The 14,374-nt window shown below is 35.6% G+C and overlaps 1 protein-coding gene across 2 annotated transcripts; it reads left to right on the forward strand.

Annotated features, from left to right (window-relative positions):
- The first annotated feature begins 626 nt into the window (after positions 1-626).
- On the forward strand, positions 627-10,816 carry LOC140047166 (outer dense fiber protein 2-like). Of its 2 annotated transcripts, XM_072092020.1 has the most exons (18): positions 627-769; positions 1,246-1,379; positions 1,707-1,835; positions 1,962-2,123; positions 3,058-3,245; positions 3,514-3,643; positions 3,917-4,048; positions 4,463-4,842; positions 5,083-5,262; positions 5,632-5,767; positions 6,245-6,355; positions 6,775-6,879; positions 7,206-7,241; positions 8,151-8,309; positions 8,818-8,918; positions 9,269-9,350; positions 9,702-9,908; positions 10,373-10,816. In XM_072092020.1, the coding sequence occupies exons 2-18, from the start codon at positions 1,251-1,253 to the stop codon at positions 10,550-10,552; spliced, it is 2,547 nt and encodes an 848-aa protein (XP_071948121.1). In that variant the 5' UTR covers positions 627-769; positions 1,246-1,250; the 3' UTR covers positions 10,553-10,816. The 2 variants fall into 2 exon arrangements, with proteins under 2 accessions (XP_071948121.1, XP_071948122.1); XM_072092021.1 differs by lacking the exon at positions 7,206-7,241 and having other exon boundaries at positions 629-769; positions 10,373-10,814.
- The last annotated feature ends 3,558 nt before the right edge of the window (positions 10,817-14,374 follow it).

Genomic DNA, 14,374 nt, shown 5'->3' on the forward strand with positions numbered 1-14,374 from the left:
GACTGACTGTATGGTAAGCCAAAGAAGACAAAGAAATGGTTCCTAAAGGGTTTTTGCATCCTAACAAAGTTAGGTTTGTTTTCTTATTCCAATATTCCGCATATTTTGTGAATAATCTTCAATCATTTTCTTATTAACATTTTCAATTTCCGATAATTAAAGTTTATAATTAATCAATAAGTCCAAGTAAATGCAGGGAGATCTAAATAAATAAAGGAGGACAACATATGAAAATTATTTACAATTAATATCATTATCTTAATTATTTTTAAAAATAAAAACGTTCTTTGCAACAGAAAGAATGACATACATAAGCAAAACTAATTAGGAAACCAAATTTAAATTATTAAATGAACAATCTTTGATTACCTTGAATTTAACAAGAGGCAGGGCTCACCGGCGGGGGCAGTACAAATTATCCTTTCCTGGTCAGATTAAATATATTATTAAAATAAAGAAGAAGAGAGTAAACCACAACCACAACGTAAAGTGTAAAGCGCTATGTAAATAGCGCTTAATTAAAGAAATTTTCAAAAACATATGTTTTTAGACAAAAAGTTTAATAAAAAAGATGGTAACTAATAAAAATGTCCAAAATGGCGCTCCATACACAACTGCAACATTTTATTGGTCTCTGTGATATCTAACGTCCAATGAAAACGCTTAATTCCGCGTCACGTTTAAAAAACGTAAACAAAAAGCTGACAACACAAATCGCGAAGGGTTTGCCGATCGAAAAAGTTTCCAATAAGTTGGCCAAAAGTGCCTCGTAAGTACATCGACATAGCATATTTTTTTCATTTTTAGATAATTATAAAATATGATATTTTAATTTATTAAAAGGACTGACATTGTCTAAACCACCTATGTATGCATGTGTTATTGCTCTAGGCCTATATATAAAAGATGAGTACCGGGCCAATCAATCAATGTCGACTGGCTGGGTTGTGGTGGACCTGCGTTTGGAAATGAGAGAGGCCTAGGCCTAGGCCTAAGCAATAAATGAGGCTGCTGAGGCAAGCCAACATAATAGAGGCACTGTTTATTCCTTCCTTATTCCTAATCTAGCATGGGCATAGGCCTAGCTTATTAATATTACCTTGAATAACCTTGACTATCATAATATAATAATAATTTTTTTTTAAAGGCAGGATCTCTCTAGGCCTAGGGCCTAGCTAGAGGCTAGGGGAGCCATTTATAATTTCAAAAAATGGTAATGTCATTTCAATTACTTTTTTTCTGCAGTTAAGATGACAATTGAGCGTGGCACAACAAGGAATGCATCACCTCCGCTACATGTTCACGTAGACAAGGCCACACCCGTACATGTTCATGTCAAAAAGACGGGAAAGAAGTCCTCTACAGCATCAGCCGTTGAAGTATTTATAGACTTTTTATATTCATAACCACATTGAGAAGGTCTATCTCTAGTTGAACATAAAAGATTGATTATTCAATCAAAAGTAAAAGATAGCTATAGTAATTAGTATAATAAATGATAGTCTCTTGCATCAATACAAGATACCATTTCTCATGACTGCTGCAAAAAAATATATGTATTTTGTTAAATTTGTGGTATCGCGATTTCTTATACTTTCTACTTTTCCCAACAATTTCAACCTTGTCTTGACTGCTGGCATGAGTTGAAATGGAAAAGAAATTTTTACAAAACATACAAGTTAATTTTTACTCAATTTTGTATACAGGATCGACTAAAATCTACCAAATCACAGCTAGGACGTTATTCATCAGGGAATGTACGCCCATCTTCATCTCGGGGACCATGGGTGCCAGCTCCTGGGCGAAGTACCAAAGCCAAACCATTGGCATGGGAGGTAAGTAATCATTACTAAATAAAAAACACTACTAAATAAAAAACACTACTAAAAAATATTAGAAAACTTAAGAAACGAAAAATGATTTAATTTTTTAATAATGTATTTGATTCTTTATTTTTGTAGAGTTCCAGCCATCGACTGGAGTTAGGAGCACCGGAGCAAGATACGGTGTACTCAACCCTACGTGTTGAAGATCTAGACTCTGAGGTAGAGGAGGATAAATACAGGCTGTACGAGAAAAAAATTGACAGTTTAATGTCAGAGGTTGGCCAGATGAAAACGGAGGTAATGTTCAAAGAAACTCATCAACATCTTTCCGCCATTCACCCTTTCAGTAGATATATTTCCAAACTAGGGACTAAGTAATAATTTCAATAGCCTTCCAAAATTATCATACTATTGTCGAGATATAGCATGGTCTAACGCCATAGAGGTACACCCTTGCGCTGATGAGCTAACATGTCTGGTGGTTTTCTGAAAAGTCTGGTATTAAGAATGTGTATTTAATGGTAAAAATAGAATTAAAAAATGTTTGACCTAAAATTAAGTTTTGAGAAACTTCAGAAGCTGTAAGCTATGTCTACACTATCAAACTTAATTGAGCTTCAGTATTCAATTGATAATTTTGTTAACTTTCTATTTTTGTTTTAAAACTGCTGTCCTTAAAAAAAGACTTAAATTTAAAATTCTAAATGAATATAATGATGTTGTTATAAATATTGAGTAATAATAAATTCGAATGAATATTGATTATGTAATACTGTAGCAAAGGGTATAGTTAAACAGTAGTAGTGTAGTCAATGAACCGTAACAGATATCTCTGTTAATTACGTATTCACTTTTTAAATGTGGTATAAGACAATACAGTAATAGTCAATTAGGCTTAAATTGATTATTTACAATTGAATTATTAGGTTTGAATTGATTCAGTCATCTGAGATAATTAATTTGATTAGATGATCTTGTTTTCATCAAGGCAAGGTATATTGGTATTGTATTAGTTCAACTTTTGCAAGGCAAGATGCATATACGGTACTTATTTTAAATGGTTCCAACATATCTGTATAGTGTGTGGTACATTACAGGTCATAATTGTAAGTCCAGTATTTTTTTCTGGCTTGGTTATTCAATTTCTGTCGGGAAAAGCATGAAGAAATTTAGGAAAGAATTGATGCTGTCAAAATAACATTAGATATTCACTTAATATTGTTGTTTCTAGCGTGAACTGCAGAAAACAAAACGTGAAGCATCTCGAGCAAGAGAAGAGTTGTTGCTGTCGAAGAAACTGCTGGAGGACCAAGAGGAAGAGATACTGGATTACAAGCAAGAGCTGCATACAACAGAGCGGCAGAGTAAGACACTGCAGGAAACGATGGAGAGAATGGAAGATGAGATCAACCTATCAAGGTAAGGAAGGGTTAATTACTTATTTAATGTACAGGGCTGGGGTGATAAGTGGATGATGTAACCTGTTAAGCTCTGTCTATCAAATTAGACAGTGTGCCCAAATATGGTAGTGATATGACATCATCATGTCCATATATGGGCACGTCACCGTTTGTTGTCACATAAAGTTTGATAGTGTAGACAGAGCTTAAGGGGTTCCCGTCTTTGATTGAAAATTATACTGTTCAAAATGAATGGTTGACAAAATATTTCACATTTTGCAACACAGGACAGAGCATAATGTTAGTCGATCAGAGCGTGATCGTTTGATGAAGCAGCTAGTAGAGGTTGAGATGGATGCTGGGGCGGCCGTTAAGCAAATGAATGAGCTACGTAGGACTGTTCACAGGCTCAAAGAGGTACTGTTTCTTAAGCTCTGTCCACACTATCTAAACTAGTTTGACAAAAAAAAATGTGATGTACCCAAATAATGTAGTGATATGGCCAAATATGGTAGTGATAGGACATCATCATGTCTATATATGGGCACATTACATTTTTTTGAAATTTTTTTAAAATGACTTTTTTTTTTCATTATATAACAAATTTCTTTATAGATACTTTCTTCCATATCAGATATGTCTCGATGCGTTGAAGTTTAGTAACATTTTTTCTTTCTTTTTTATTTGAAGGAAAAACGAATGTCTTCCCACGATGGAAAGATTTTGACAAAACAGCGAGATCTCCTCCTTGATAAGCTGAATGATTTTGAAAATACTAACAGAGTATTGCGAAAGATGCTTAGAGATCATCATCGAAACGAAGTAATTCATTCCTTTATGGACATTCTACAGCATATTTATTTAAGCTTGATTTAAAGTTAATTATTTTTAATTGTATTCCTTTCCTAGTTAATAAAATTTTGTGCTTATATGTTACACATTAACTGCTACAAAATTCGGAAAAATACATTTTTTAAAAGGCGAATTTTATGTAATTATAGAGGCCCTAGTAAATATGGTTACCACTGTTTTATTGCCCGAGGGATCGAATAAGCAAGTTGTAATGATAATTATACTGTACCTTACATAGGACTATCTTTATAATGTAATTATAACAGTGGCGGATCCAGTGTAAACAGAACTAGATGATGGGTGGGATGCAATAGTCCTCAATATATTTAATTTTGGAATAGAGAGCCCAGAGCTTATAAATGCAATTTACTATTTTATCAACAGGCTTCTCGAGAGCAGGTGGACGTACAAAGGGACGTTCTGCTGAAGAAACTCACCGAATCCGATGCCACGAACCAGAAGCTGCGTCTGTCGATCTTGGACAAGGAACACGAGGTGGAATCTTTGAAAGCGATGCTGGCTGCAGAAAAGGGACAAACCAACACGATGCAGGATCTCCAGTCCTCTCTGGAATCCACCAGAGCCCATCTGCAGAACCAGCTGCGCAAGAGAGAAGCAGATTGCAACCGGATGGCAGTGCAGATCAGGAACATAGAGAACCAGCTAGAACAGGAGAAGATTGAGGTGGAGCATCTGCAGGGACTTCTTAGTGGCGCGAAAGAGAAGGCTATTGCAGATAAGGAAGCTCTGAAGAAAGCCACAAGGTACAAAGTAGTGCTTGGTTAATTAAATTACATAAATAGTATTTTTGCTTTAAAGATTAGAGTTATGCTCTGTCTACACTATCAAACTTGTTTGACAAAAAAGTGTGATGTTGTGCTCCAAATATCTTAGTGATATGACATCAACAAGGGAACATCACATTTTTTTTTCACATAAAGTTTGATAGTGTAGACAGAGCTTTACTCTAATATGTCTCACCGTTTTTCCATCTCTCTCTTCAGAATTCAGAAACAAAGAGCTAGCAGAAGTGAGGATGCTGTTGACCAATTAAATTCTCAGGTTCTTGAACGAGAGGCTCAGATTGCAGACAGCGTGGCCGTGATAGAACAGTGGAAGGCAAAAGCATCGAAATTTGAACGTGAAAAGCTGCAGATTGTTCATGAAAATGAACTACTTTCCCAGTAAGTGTTGGTTATCAAAAAAGAGTATTTAACTAAATACTTTCCCAGTAAGTGAAATAAGATCTTGGTAACAATTACTACTAATAAGTACTGTGACTGTGTGAAAGAGTTCTAGGTGCCAAGTATTCATAAACAGGGCTATCACAAAAGGCTCATTGGCTGAAGCGCTATATACACAATCAAACTTTACGTGACAAAAATGATGAATGATGTGCCCATATATTAACATGATGATGTCATATCACTACCATATTTAGGCACATCACTACTATATTTTTGTCAAACTAGTTTGATAGTGTAGACAGAGCTTTAGCCAATAATATGTTTTTGTTGGGATTATCAAATGTTATTTTGTTTTGATCTTTACAGACGTGTAGAAGGTCTTCAAGGATCTCTGCGAGAGACGGAAGTAGCTGGTCGGTCTACGCATGACAACATGAGTTTACAGATTGCTAGCAAAACTGCTGAAGTGACCAGTCTTAAACTTGATAATGAAAGACTCAAAGTAATCTATACAAACTTGAGAATTCTTTTCACATACATAATACATATTTGCATTTATATATTTAACTTTAAAACTACAGTAATTAAATCTTTAGAATTTATTAATACTACATCAAATAGGAAAACCAAACAGCATAGCAGCGCTATCTACTGCCTGTACCATCATTTATATAATCGTAATCACCTGACCTATCCTCTTCGGACTCTTTAGCCCATAAGGCTGCAAGATTCCTCTGCCAACGCATCCGGTCCCTGGCCACAGGATTGGCTAGGTTCCATGATTTCCATCCCAACTCTGTTCTCTCTTTTTCTACTGTCCGTTTTCACGTTGTTTTTGGACGTCCAACTTTTCTCCTCCCTTCAGGACACCATGTTAAAGCTGTCATACAATGGCAGTTATCCTCTATTCATAACACATGTCCAATCCATTTCCATTAAATCGTAATCGAGGCTTTATATTTATTTGGTGTTTTGGCAGGTAACTTTGGCAACGATTGAAGACAAGCTTAAGTTTTCAAATTCAGAAATTGACCAATTAAAATCAACCGTAGGTCAATATGAGTCACTAATGTCTGATCAAAAGACTCGGGTAAGTGCAGATGTTCGATGTATTGATGAAAAAATCTCCATAACTACTTCATCATTTTTACATTTATGAACATGAGAGAAGAGAATGATAATTGTAATTTTGACATAAATTGTACATATTTATAAATAGAATATAGATAACAAAGAATGATTTATAGTAAAGTAAATGACCTGGAATGACCTGCAGCCTAAATAGTAGACAACATGCATAACATTATTCTTCTCCGGCACAAAGAGTGTCGGACAGCTGCCAACAAACAGCACATTCATCTGTCCAGCAAGGGCTGAGTTGGACCAGTACACCGAGGTAATCCCCTACTCCGCCAAAGGATACACTAGGTTCTTTAAAGCCAGATGTGTGAGGCTTCAAACAAAATATACTTTCTTATTTAGATTTCCTTTTGTATTTATTCCTTTCAGATGTCCAAGTCGCAAAGAGAGGCTGCCGACGCTAATTTACGGCTTGAAAGAGAAGAAAGAGAAAAGTCGCGCATCCTGGATGAGAGTCATTCTGAAATAGAAAGGGTGCGTCATGCTTTCTAAATCTATATATTTGGGTGCTGTTTTGTCTTCCTTACTTGGTAAACTTTCAATTTTACACTGGTACTGTGTTACTAGTTTCCTGTGTTTTTATTTAAAAAAAAAAAACATATGAAATGAGTAATACACAAGGCCGTAGCAAGAGGTTAAAAACATACCATACAAAGATGCTTTAAATAAAATTATTAATATAAAATATGACGATTTGTGCTGGGGAATTGGGGTGGGTGGTGAACATTTTATGCTGGCTATGGTTCTGATACATTTTCTATCTTTTTATCAATACATTTTTGTATTTTACATAAACGTAGAATGTTCCTAATAATTGTGAAAAGTGGTTTTCTAAAGTAAGTAGACTGGTATCTTTACGTGCATGCATCCACATCACTTCTGTAATGTGTTCAATGTGAACAAAGCATGTTTTATTTTCTATTTTGTATTTAATTTTCTTAAGATCTGTCTACACTATCAAACTAGTTTGACAACAAATGTGTGATGTGCCCAAATATGGTAGTGATATGCCCAAATATGGTAGTGATGACTTATCTGGGCAAATCACATTTTTTGTCACATTAAGTTTGATAGTGTACTTTATTGCCAGAAAACAAGATATTAACAGAAAAATTAAGAGGTTTAAAAGTAGATTACTTTCTTATTTGCAGAATTTTAATTTTTCTTCCAATTGTAATGTGTACGATGTTTTTAACTTTTTTATGTTCTGTTCCATGTATTTTTTTGTTTTTATATGTTTCTGCATGTTTAACGTTGGGTGACACTTTAATGGTATCTGGGATTATGTTTCAATTGTTCTTAGCGTTACAAATGTAAAACCTCTTTTTATTTTGCATGTTTCAATTTACTCTACCAGGGTTAGGAGTTTGTGCCCTGTCTACACAATAATATGTTATCAGGTGGCATGTTACAAATGATTGGTAAAAAGCAAAACTACGGAAGATCATAAGAGCTGTCAACATATATAGGTTTTACCAAATCCTATACAGTACAGCCCCTCCTTTGGGACACCTGTATTCAGGGCACACTCCTATCAAGGGGACACTTTAACATGAATAAGAGGCAATATGTAACACTATGGCTAGCACCTGTTAAGGGGACACTTTCCTGTGAAATAAACAAGGAGAAATATATAACATAATAACAGCCAACCTCTATTTAGGGAACATTTTATTGGGTCCTGGACTTGTCCCTGGTTCTATAAAATATTATTTTTAGTAACTTTTGTTTATTTTAACTTTCAGGTTCGGTCACGTCTTGAACAGCAACTGGATGACCTTCAGCCCCTGCCAGAAATGTTGCGATCGTCAGAACAACGTCTGCTAGCAGCAACGGAGCGACTGACTGCACAGGAAAAACGATCCTCGGAACAAACCCAACTAATCAATGACATTACTCTAAAGGTATACTACCCATACTACCAACAAAAAATGATTTCACTTTCTGCGCAGTAGATTAAACTAAACTAGAATTCCTTCCAATTCAGGCGACACCTCTATTTGAGGTTGACATTTTGTCCCGAAATGTCCTTTTAAACTACTTTAACATCACACCGGATTCGGTCCAGAGTCCTGAGAAAAATATCGTGAGCGTTTAGCATGCTTTAATTACACCGAGCATGAATTTGGTTAATTCATTATTCATGCTGACTGTTAAACAGAAAAAGAACAAAAAATTCTGGAGGGAACATGCTAAATGTAACAGTCTTTTGGAAAAAAGGCTTTCTATTGTGGTTTAAGAAACGTTTACATTCACATCATTTGATTCCAAAATATAGTTGAGTTGATAAACACATATATAGTTAATAATTGAAACTATTGTCTATATTAGTACATTAAGAAAACGCACACACGACCAGCCTGTATAATAATTACCTACCCTATGCTATACATGTATTAAATTTTATGATAGATGGACCAGCAGAGGGAACAGTTGGAAGCTATGCGGGACAAGTGGCACCAAGCTCAGGATGAATGCCGTACATTGAGATCGCAAATTGAACCTCTAGAAAGGTAACAACTAAATGTGTTTACATTGTGTGAAGATCGCAGTGTTTTTTATTCTGTAGATAAAGCTCTGTCTATACTATAAAACATCATGTGACAAGAAATTGTGATGTGCCCAATATATGGTAGTTATATGCTTAAATGTGGTAGTGATATGACATCATCATGTTCATATATGGGCAGATCACATTTTTTGTCACATAAGGTTGTATAATATAGACAGAGCTTTAGTCATGTCGGCCAATGAGAAGATAATGGGTTGTGGGCACTAATTGTGATATGTAACTCGAGGGTCGTTTGTGTAAATGGAATAAAAATAATTGCTTTTCAAAATGCTTATTTGTTTTCGTTATTAGAAAATCTCATGAATTTGAAGTAGAGAATCGGGATATGCATGGTCTACTGAGTAAGAGAGAAGAAACGCTTCGTCAGAATCAGGTAAGATAATTGTCTGTCCAGCCATAAATCAGGGGGCGGGTCCAAGAACATGAACGGCAATAATAGTTGCACCTATATAATTAATAGTAAAAATGTTCAAAATGTCATATATAGCTAAAACTCCCTGGATCCATCCTTAAGCTCTGTCTACACTATCAAACTAGTTTGCCAAAAAAAGTGTGATATGCCCAATATGGTAGTGATATGCTCAAATATGGTAGTGATATGACATCATCATGTCCATATATGGGGCACATCACATTTGTGACATAAAATTTGATAATGTAGACAGAGCTAAATAATAAAATCAGGAATTGTATCCAACACATTACAAAGTGCATTTCTTTTCAGCTTGAAGTTGAAGATAAAAACAGAGAGCTAGCTAGCCTCACAAGACAACTAGAACAATCTATCGCAGATAACCGTCGAATAGAGGAAGAGTCTCGCGAGAAGTCTATCGCACGTGAGCGTAACTGGCATGCAAGGATCCTGGAACTCGAGTCTCAGTTGAGCCGAAGTAAAACGGAAGCTGTTCAACTGCGACGAGGAAAGGAAGAGGTTAATAAATAATGCTTTATGTTCATTCTTTTAGATAATTTTCCCTAATTTTCCCTAAGTGTTACTTTGTTTTATACAGCTGGCACCAAACGGCATTCGTCTGTCCACAGCAGGGGCTGAGATGAACCAGTACACTGAAGTGATTCCCTACATACAATTGGTTCTTTGAAGTGATCTAAATGTATACACTTTGTGCATCTCAAACTTTTAATAAATTCAACTAAATTCTAAAGCTCTGTCTACACTATCAAACTAGTTTGACAAAAAAAAGGGTGATGTTCCCAAATATGGTAGTGATATGACATCATGTCCAGATATGAGCACATCGCATTTTTTGTCACATAAAGTTTGATAGTGTAGACAGAGCTTAAGAATACACCTGTTTCAATAGTTGTATGGTCTTAAAACATAATAGAGAACTTTATAAATGCTCTTTGTATCCAACATGTTTTTGTCTTTTTCAGGGAGAACGCAAGTTCAACTCTAGGTTACACGATCTAAAAGATCGCCTAGAGCAGTCACACAGTACTAACCGCAGCATGCAAAACTATGTGCAGTTTCTAAAGAGCTCGTATTCTAACGTCTTTGGTGACACATCTCTAGCATCCTCTCCATATCGACCTCGATCACCGATACACACGTAGTGAAACAAATTTCATTAAATAAAGAAAACGTAGTACGTATAAAAATTAAATAATTGATATTTCTATTGGTAGAAATTTTAAGCAACAAAATGAATGCTATAGTTGGTATATCTATGCACTGTTTTTAATATTAAAATTTATATATTTTTTTGTTTTAAATAACATGTTAATATGAGAAATGTATGATCATTATTTTCATAATTTTATTACTTTTAAAAGAAATAATGTTTTTCCAAATGTTTGAAAAATGAATTGAATTTTGCTGTAAAAGCATTTATCCAACAGTGATAATCAATAAAGATTTAAAACTATGTGTAATTTGTATGTTTTGGTTTTATAATGTTGAACTTCTTATAGGCCATGGTAAGTTTCCTGGAATGTTTGTGCCAAATAATAAATGAAACTTTAATATTTTCTTCTTGTGGCAGAAGAGATTGTGTAATTATTTTGGTCATTTTTTGCAAAAAAATCCCATGTATAATTTTATTTTTGATGATGTATTGTCCTCCAAAACATGAAAAATTTAGATTAAACCAAAATTTGAATATGTCATTTTGCAGTTTTGATAAAGTTGTTCACTTACGTAGAAAAAAAGAACAAAAATAATGAACCATATGGAACCATTCCTGAATAGGCCTATTGTATTAAATCCCCTTCCTAGTATAGATGAATCTGAAGCTCTGTCTACACTATCAAACTAGTTTGACAACAAATTTGTGATGTGGTCAAATATGGTAACGATATGCTCAAATATTGTAGTGGTATGATGTCATCGTGTCCATATATGGGCACATCACATTTTGTTGTTCTCCTTCTGAGCTGGATGTTAGCGTGATCTTATGCACGGTTCTATTGGACGATTTATTATTAGCAAATCAACTAACACAGAAAGCAATAAATTAATATTTATGAAATGTTCAATGATTTATCATAATGCTTTTGAAATACGAGACTGTCGAGTGAATTTCTGAACTCCAAAAATCATGTTATAAACATATAAGGCAGTCTAGTAATTCAATTAGCACATTTATATATAGTATTATCCCCCCCCCCCCCCCCAAAAAAAAAAACCGCTTGTTTTGTCTTAATTACATAAGTTAAACGTCGCCCTCTATGCGTTATTGATACTCATTAAGCGTGGTTCCCACTAGCGACGCAAGGACGTAACGCAACGCAAGTGAATTGACCAATCACAAGCGATAGCTTATTCGCTTGTGATTGCTAACTGTCTATAACTTTGTTTGTCATTGGTTAAAACGCTTGCGTTGCGTTTACGTCCTTGCGTTACGTTCTAGTGGGAACCAAGCTATAGAAAAAAAAATAAGTTAAAGATACGTAGACTGGTAATATGCAAATGAAATCGAAAACTTTCCTATGAAGAAAAACAATCCCTTTCAAATGTCCCTCCTAAATTAGGCCTACATCTAACCGTACATCATATTATAATAGAGTTCCCGAAATAAGAATTTATTATTATTATCTAATTGGAGTAGCCTACTGTAGGTTACTAATTAGCCTACAAAATACGTATATAAACACACCCCTTCCTTAATTGTGTCGTCGTAAATTAGGTACAACGACTAGCTGTCAACAAAGGTGGCAGTACAGAACCCGCTGTTTACACGAATGTTGTACTTTGCATTTCTCTCGTTGTCATTGGGCATCACCGCCCTTCCGTCAAAACTAATGAACAGTAGCTGAAGGAAAAGCCAAGGGAGGAAGTACACATAAATCAACGTCAAAACTTCGAAAATCTGACACTATTTAACACACAAACAAGTTAAAAACCCAATAAAACTAGTGAAATAGTGAGTGATATATCGACGATGGTAATATACTCTAAAAATGTTTTATATAAGCACCCCCTTGTCTTCAAGGTTATCACAATTTTGAAATAAATTATTTGGAAAAACTGGTATTTAGAATTATTGGAGTAGGCGTACATTTTGAATTATGGTACTGTTTTCCAGACTACCACCCGGACGCAGTCGCAAATGTTGTTGTTGGATATTGAACTATGGAACCTTTTTCTTCCATTATCCCGGCTCAGTTTCTATTTTCTGTTGGTTTTTTGGGAAGGTGGGGGGGGGGGGGGAGGGGGAATCCATCAGAATCCATCCACAACATCAGGATTGTCAACGGTTTTTTTTCTTTTTTTAAATTAAGCAATAACTTAATGGCAAATAGGTAGACAACTTATCTGTATTATCGCTCTAACTAGGGCCGTCTGCACCCCTTCTCCTCCTTGACCATTAAACTGTAATTTCCCCAATTGAACTAATTTAGACAACGTTATCTTCTTGATATTGTAAGAGTTGTTAAATGTTTACTTTTTTAATAGTAATCCTGGAATTCGTACGCATCAACAATTTCCTTTGTGTCTAAATCACTCCTCTGTTCTTTGTCAAGAAGAAAACACTTTTTACTAAATCGTTCTGTAATTTCAATATTTATTCAACTTATCTACCTGGAATATACTTTAATAGATGAGATAACAAACACGTATCTAAGTGGGTCTAAAGTGGGTCCGTCAAAATTGAAGTGCCTCTCAGTGACATGTCAATGAGGTTGTTTTTTTTAAATAGAATAGTACGTTGGTTAAATCTGAACCAAATATTTAAACATGCGATTGATATAACCTTTTACCGCACAATAGGGATTTAAACGTCTATGACGTCATAGTATCGTGTACAAATTGAAAAAATCCCAAAGTGTTCAGAATAACAACGATATTGTGTTATTGTGTTTTTGTTTTCTAGTATTGGACGACGGGACTGTCTTTCAAGTTCATTAATCAGATAGGTAGGCCTACGTGTTATCTCAAGTTTGCTCTGCTGTAAATTGTCACTTATGTGGCATTATAACGAAGGTTGAACACTCTCAAATAAGAATTGGAGGCTCTAATACCTGAAATGAATCAGACAAGGTGAGTGAATACTCAAGGATATCTGTTAGCTATTAATTAAAATAATGTAAATAATTTTTTTGTCCGTAAAATTGCGTAATGGTGTAATGGCAGCTGTAATCAGTACAATATATACACATGGTTTACCCCCAGGGGTGTGTTAATAGGCGGTGGTCACGATTAATACGCCACCTCCAATGCTTTTTGCCTGCATAATAAAAACAGTAAAGAAGAATTGCGTCTAGTTGTTTGGTTGTTATCGATACAATAAAAATGTTAAAAATTGGACCCATTCCTGAAAAGGGTCGGTCTAAAATACAATATGGTTTTAAAAATAATAGGATAGGACAGCCAAGGGCGCTGCGGCTAGACTGGGGTTGCTGAAGCAGGCAGGGGTGCTTCGGCTACACTGGGATTGCTAAAACAGCCAGGGGGAGCTGTTTGAGCTGATGAAACAGCCATGGGCGCTGCGGCTAGATTGGGATTGCTGAAACAGGCAGGGTGCTTCGGCCACACTGGGATTGCTAAAACAGCCAGGGGAGCTGTCTGAAATGATAAAACAGCCAGGGGCGCTGCGGCTAGATTGGGATTGCTGAAACAGGCAGGGTGCTTCGGCCACACTGGGATTGCTAAAACAGCCAGGGGAGCTGTCTGAAATGATAAAACAGCCAGGGGCGCTGCGGCTAGACTGGGGTTGCTGAAACAGGCAGGGGTGCTTCGGTTACACTGGGATTGCTAAAACAGCCAGGGGCGCTGCGGATACCGGGATGCAGAGGGCTGAAAATCACATGGCTACCCTCGTCATATATTATAGCGTATAGGTCTAACTCCTCAATATAAATCAGAGACATATTGCAGTCCCAGATGTAATACAGTTTGACGTAAAACTAGGTAATATATTCCACTTTTAATGCGAC

Source organism: Antedon mediterranea, chromosome 4 (assembly GCF_964355755.1).
Source record: "Antedon mediterranea chromosome 4, ecAntMedi1.1, whole genome shotgun sequence".
NCBI lineage: Eukaryota > Metazoa > Echinodermata > Crinoidea > Comatulida > Antedonidae > Antedon > Antedon mediterranea.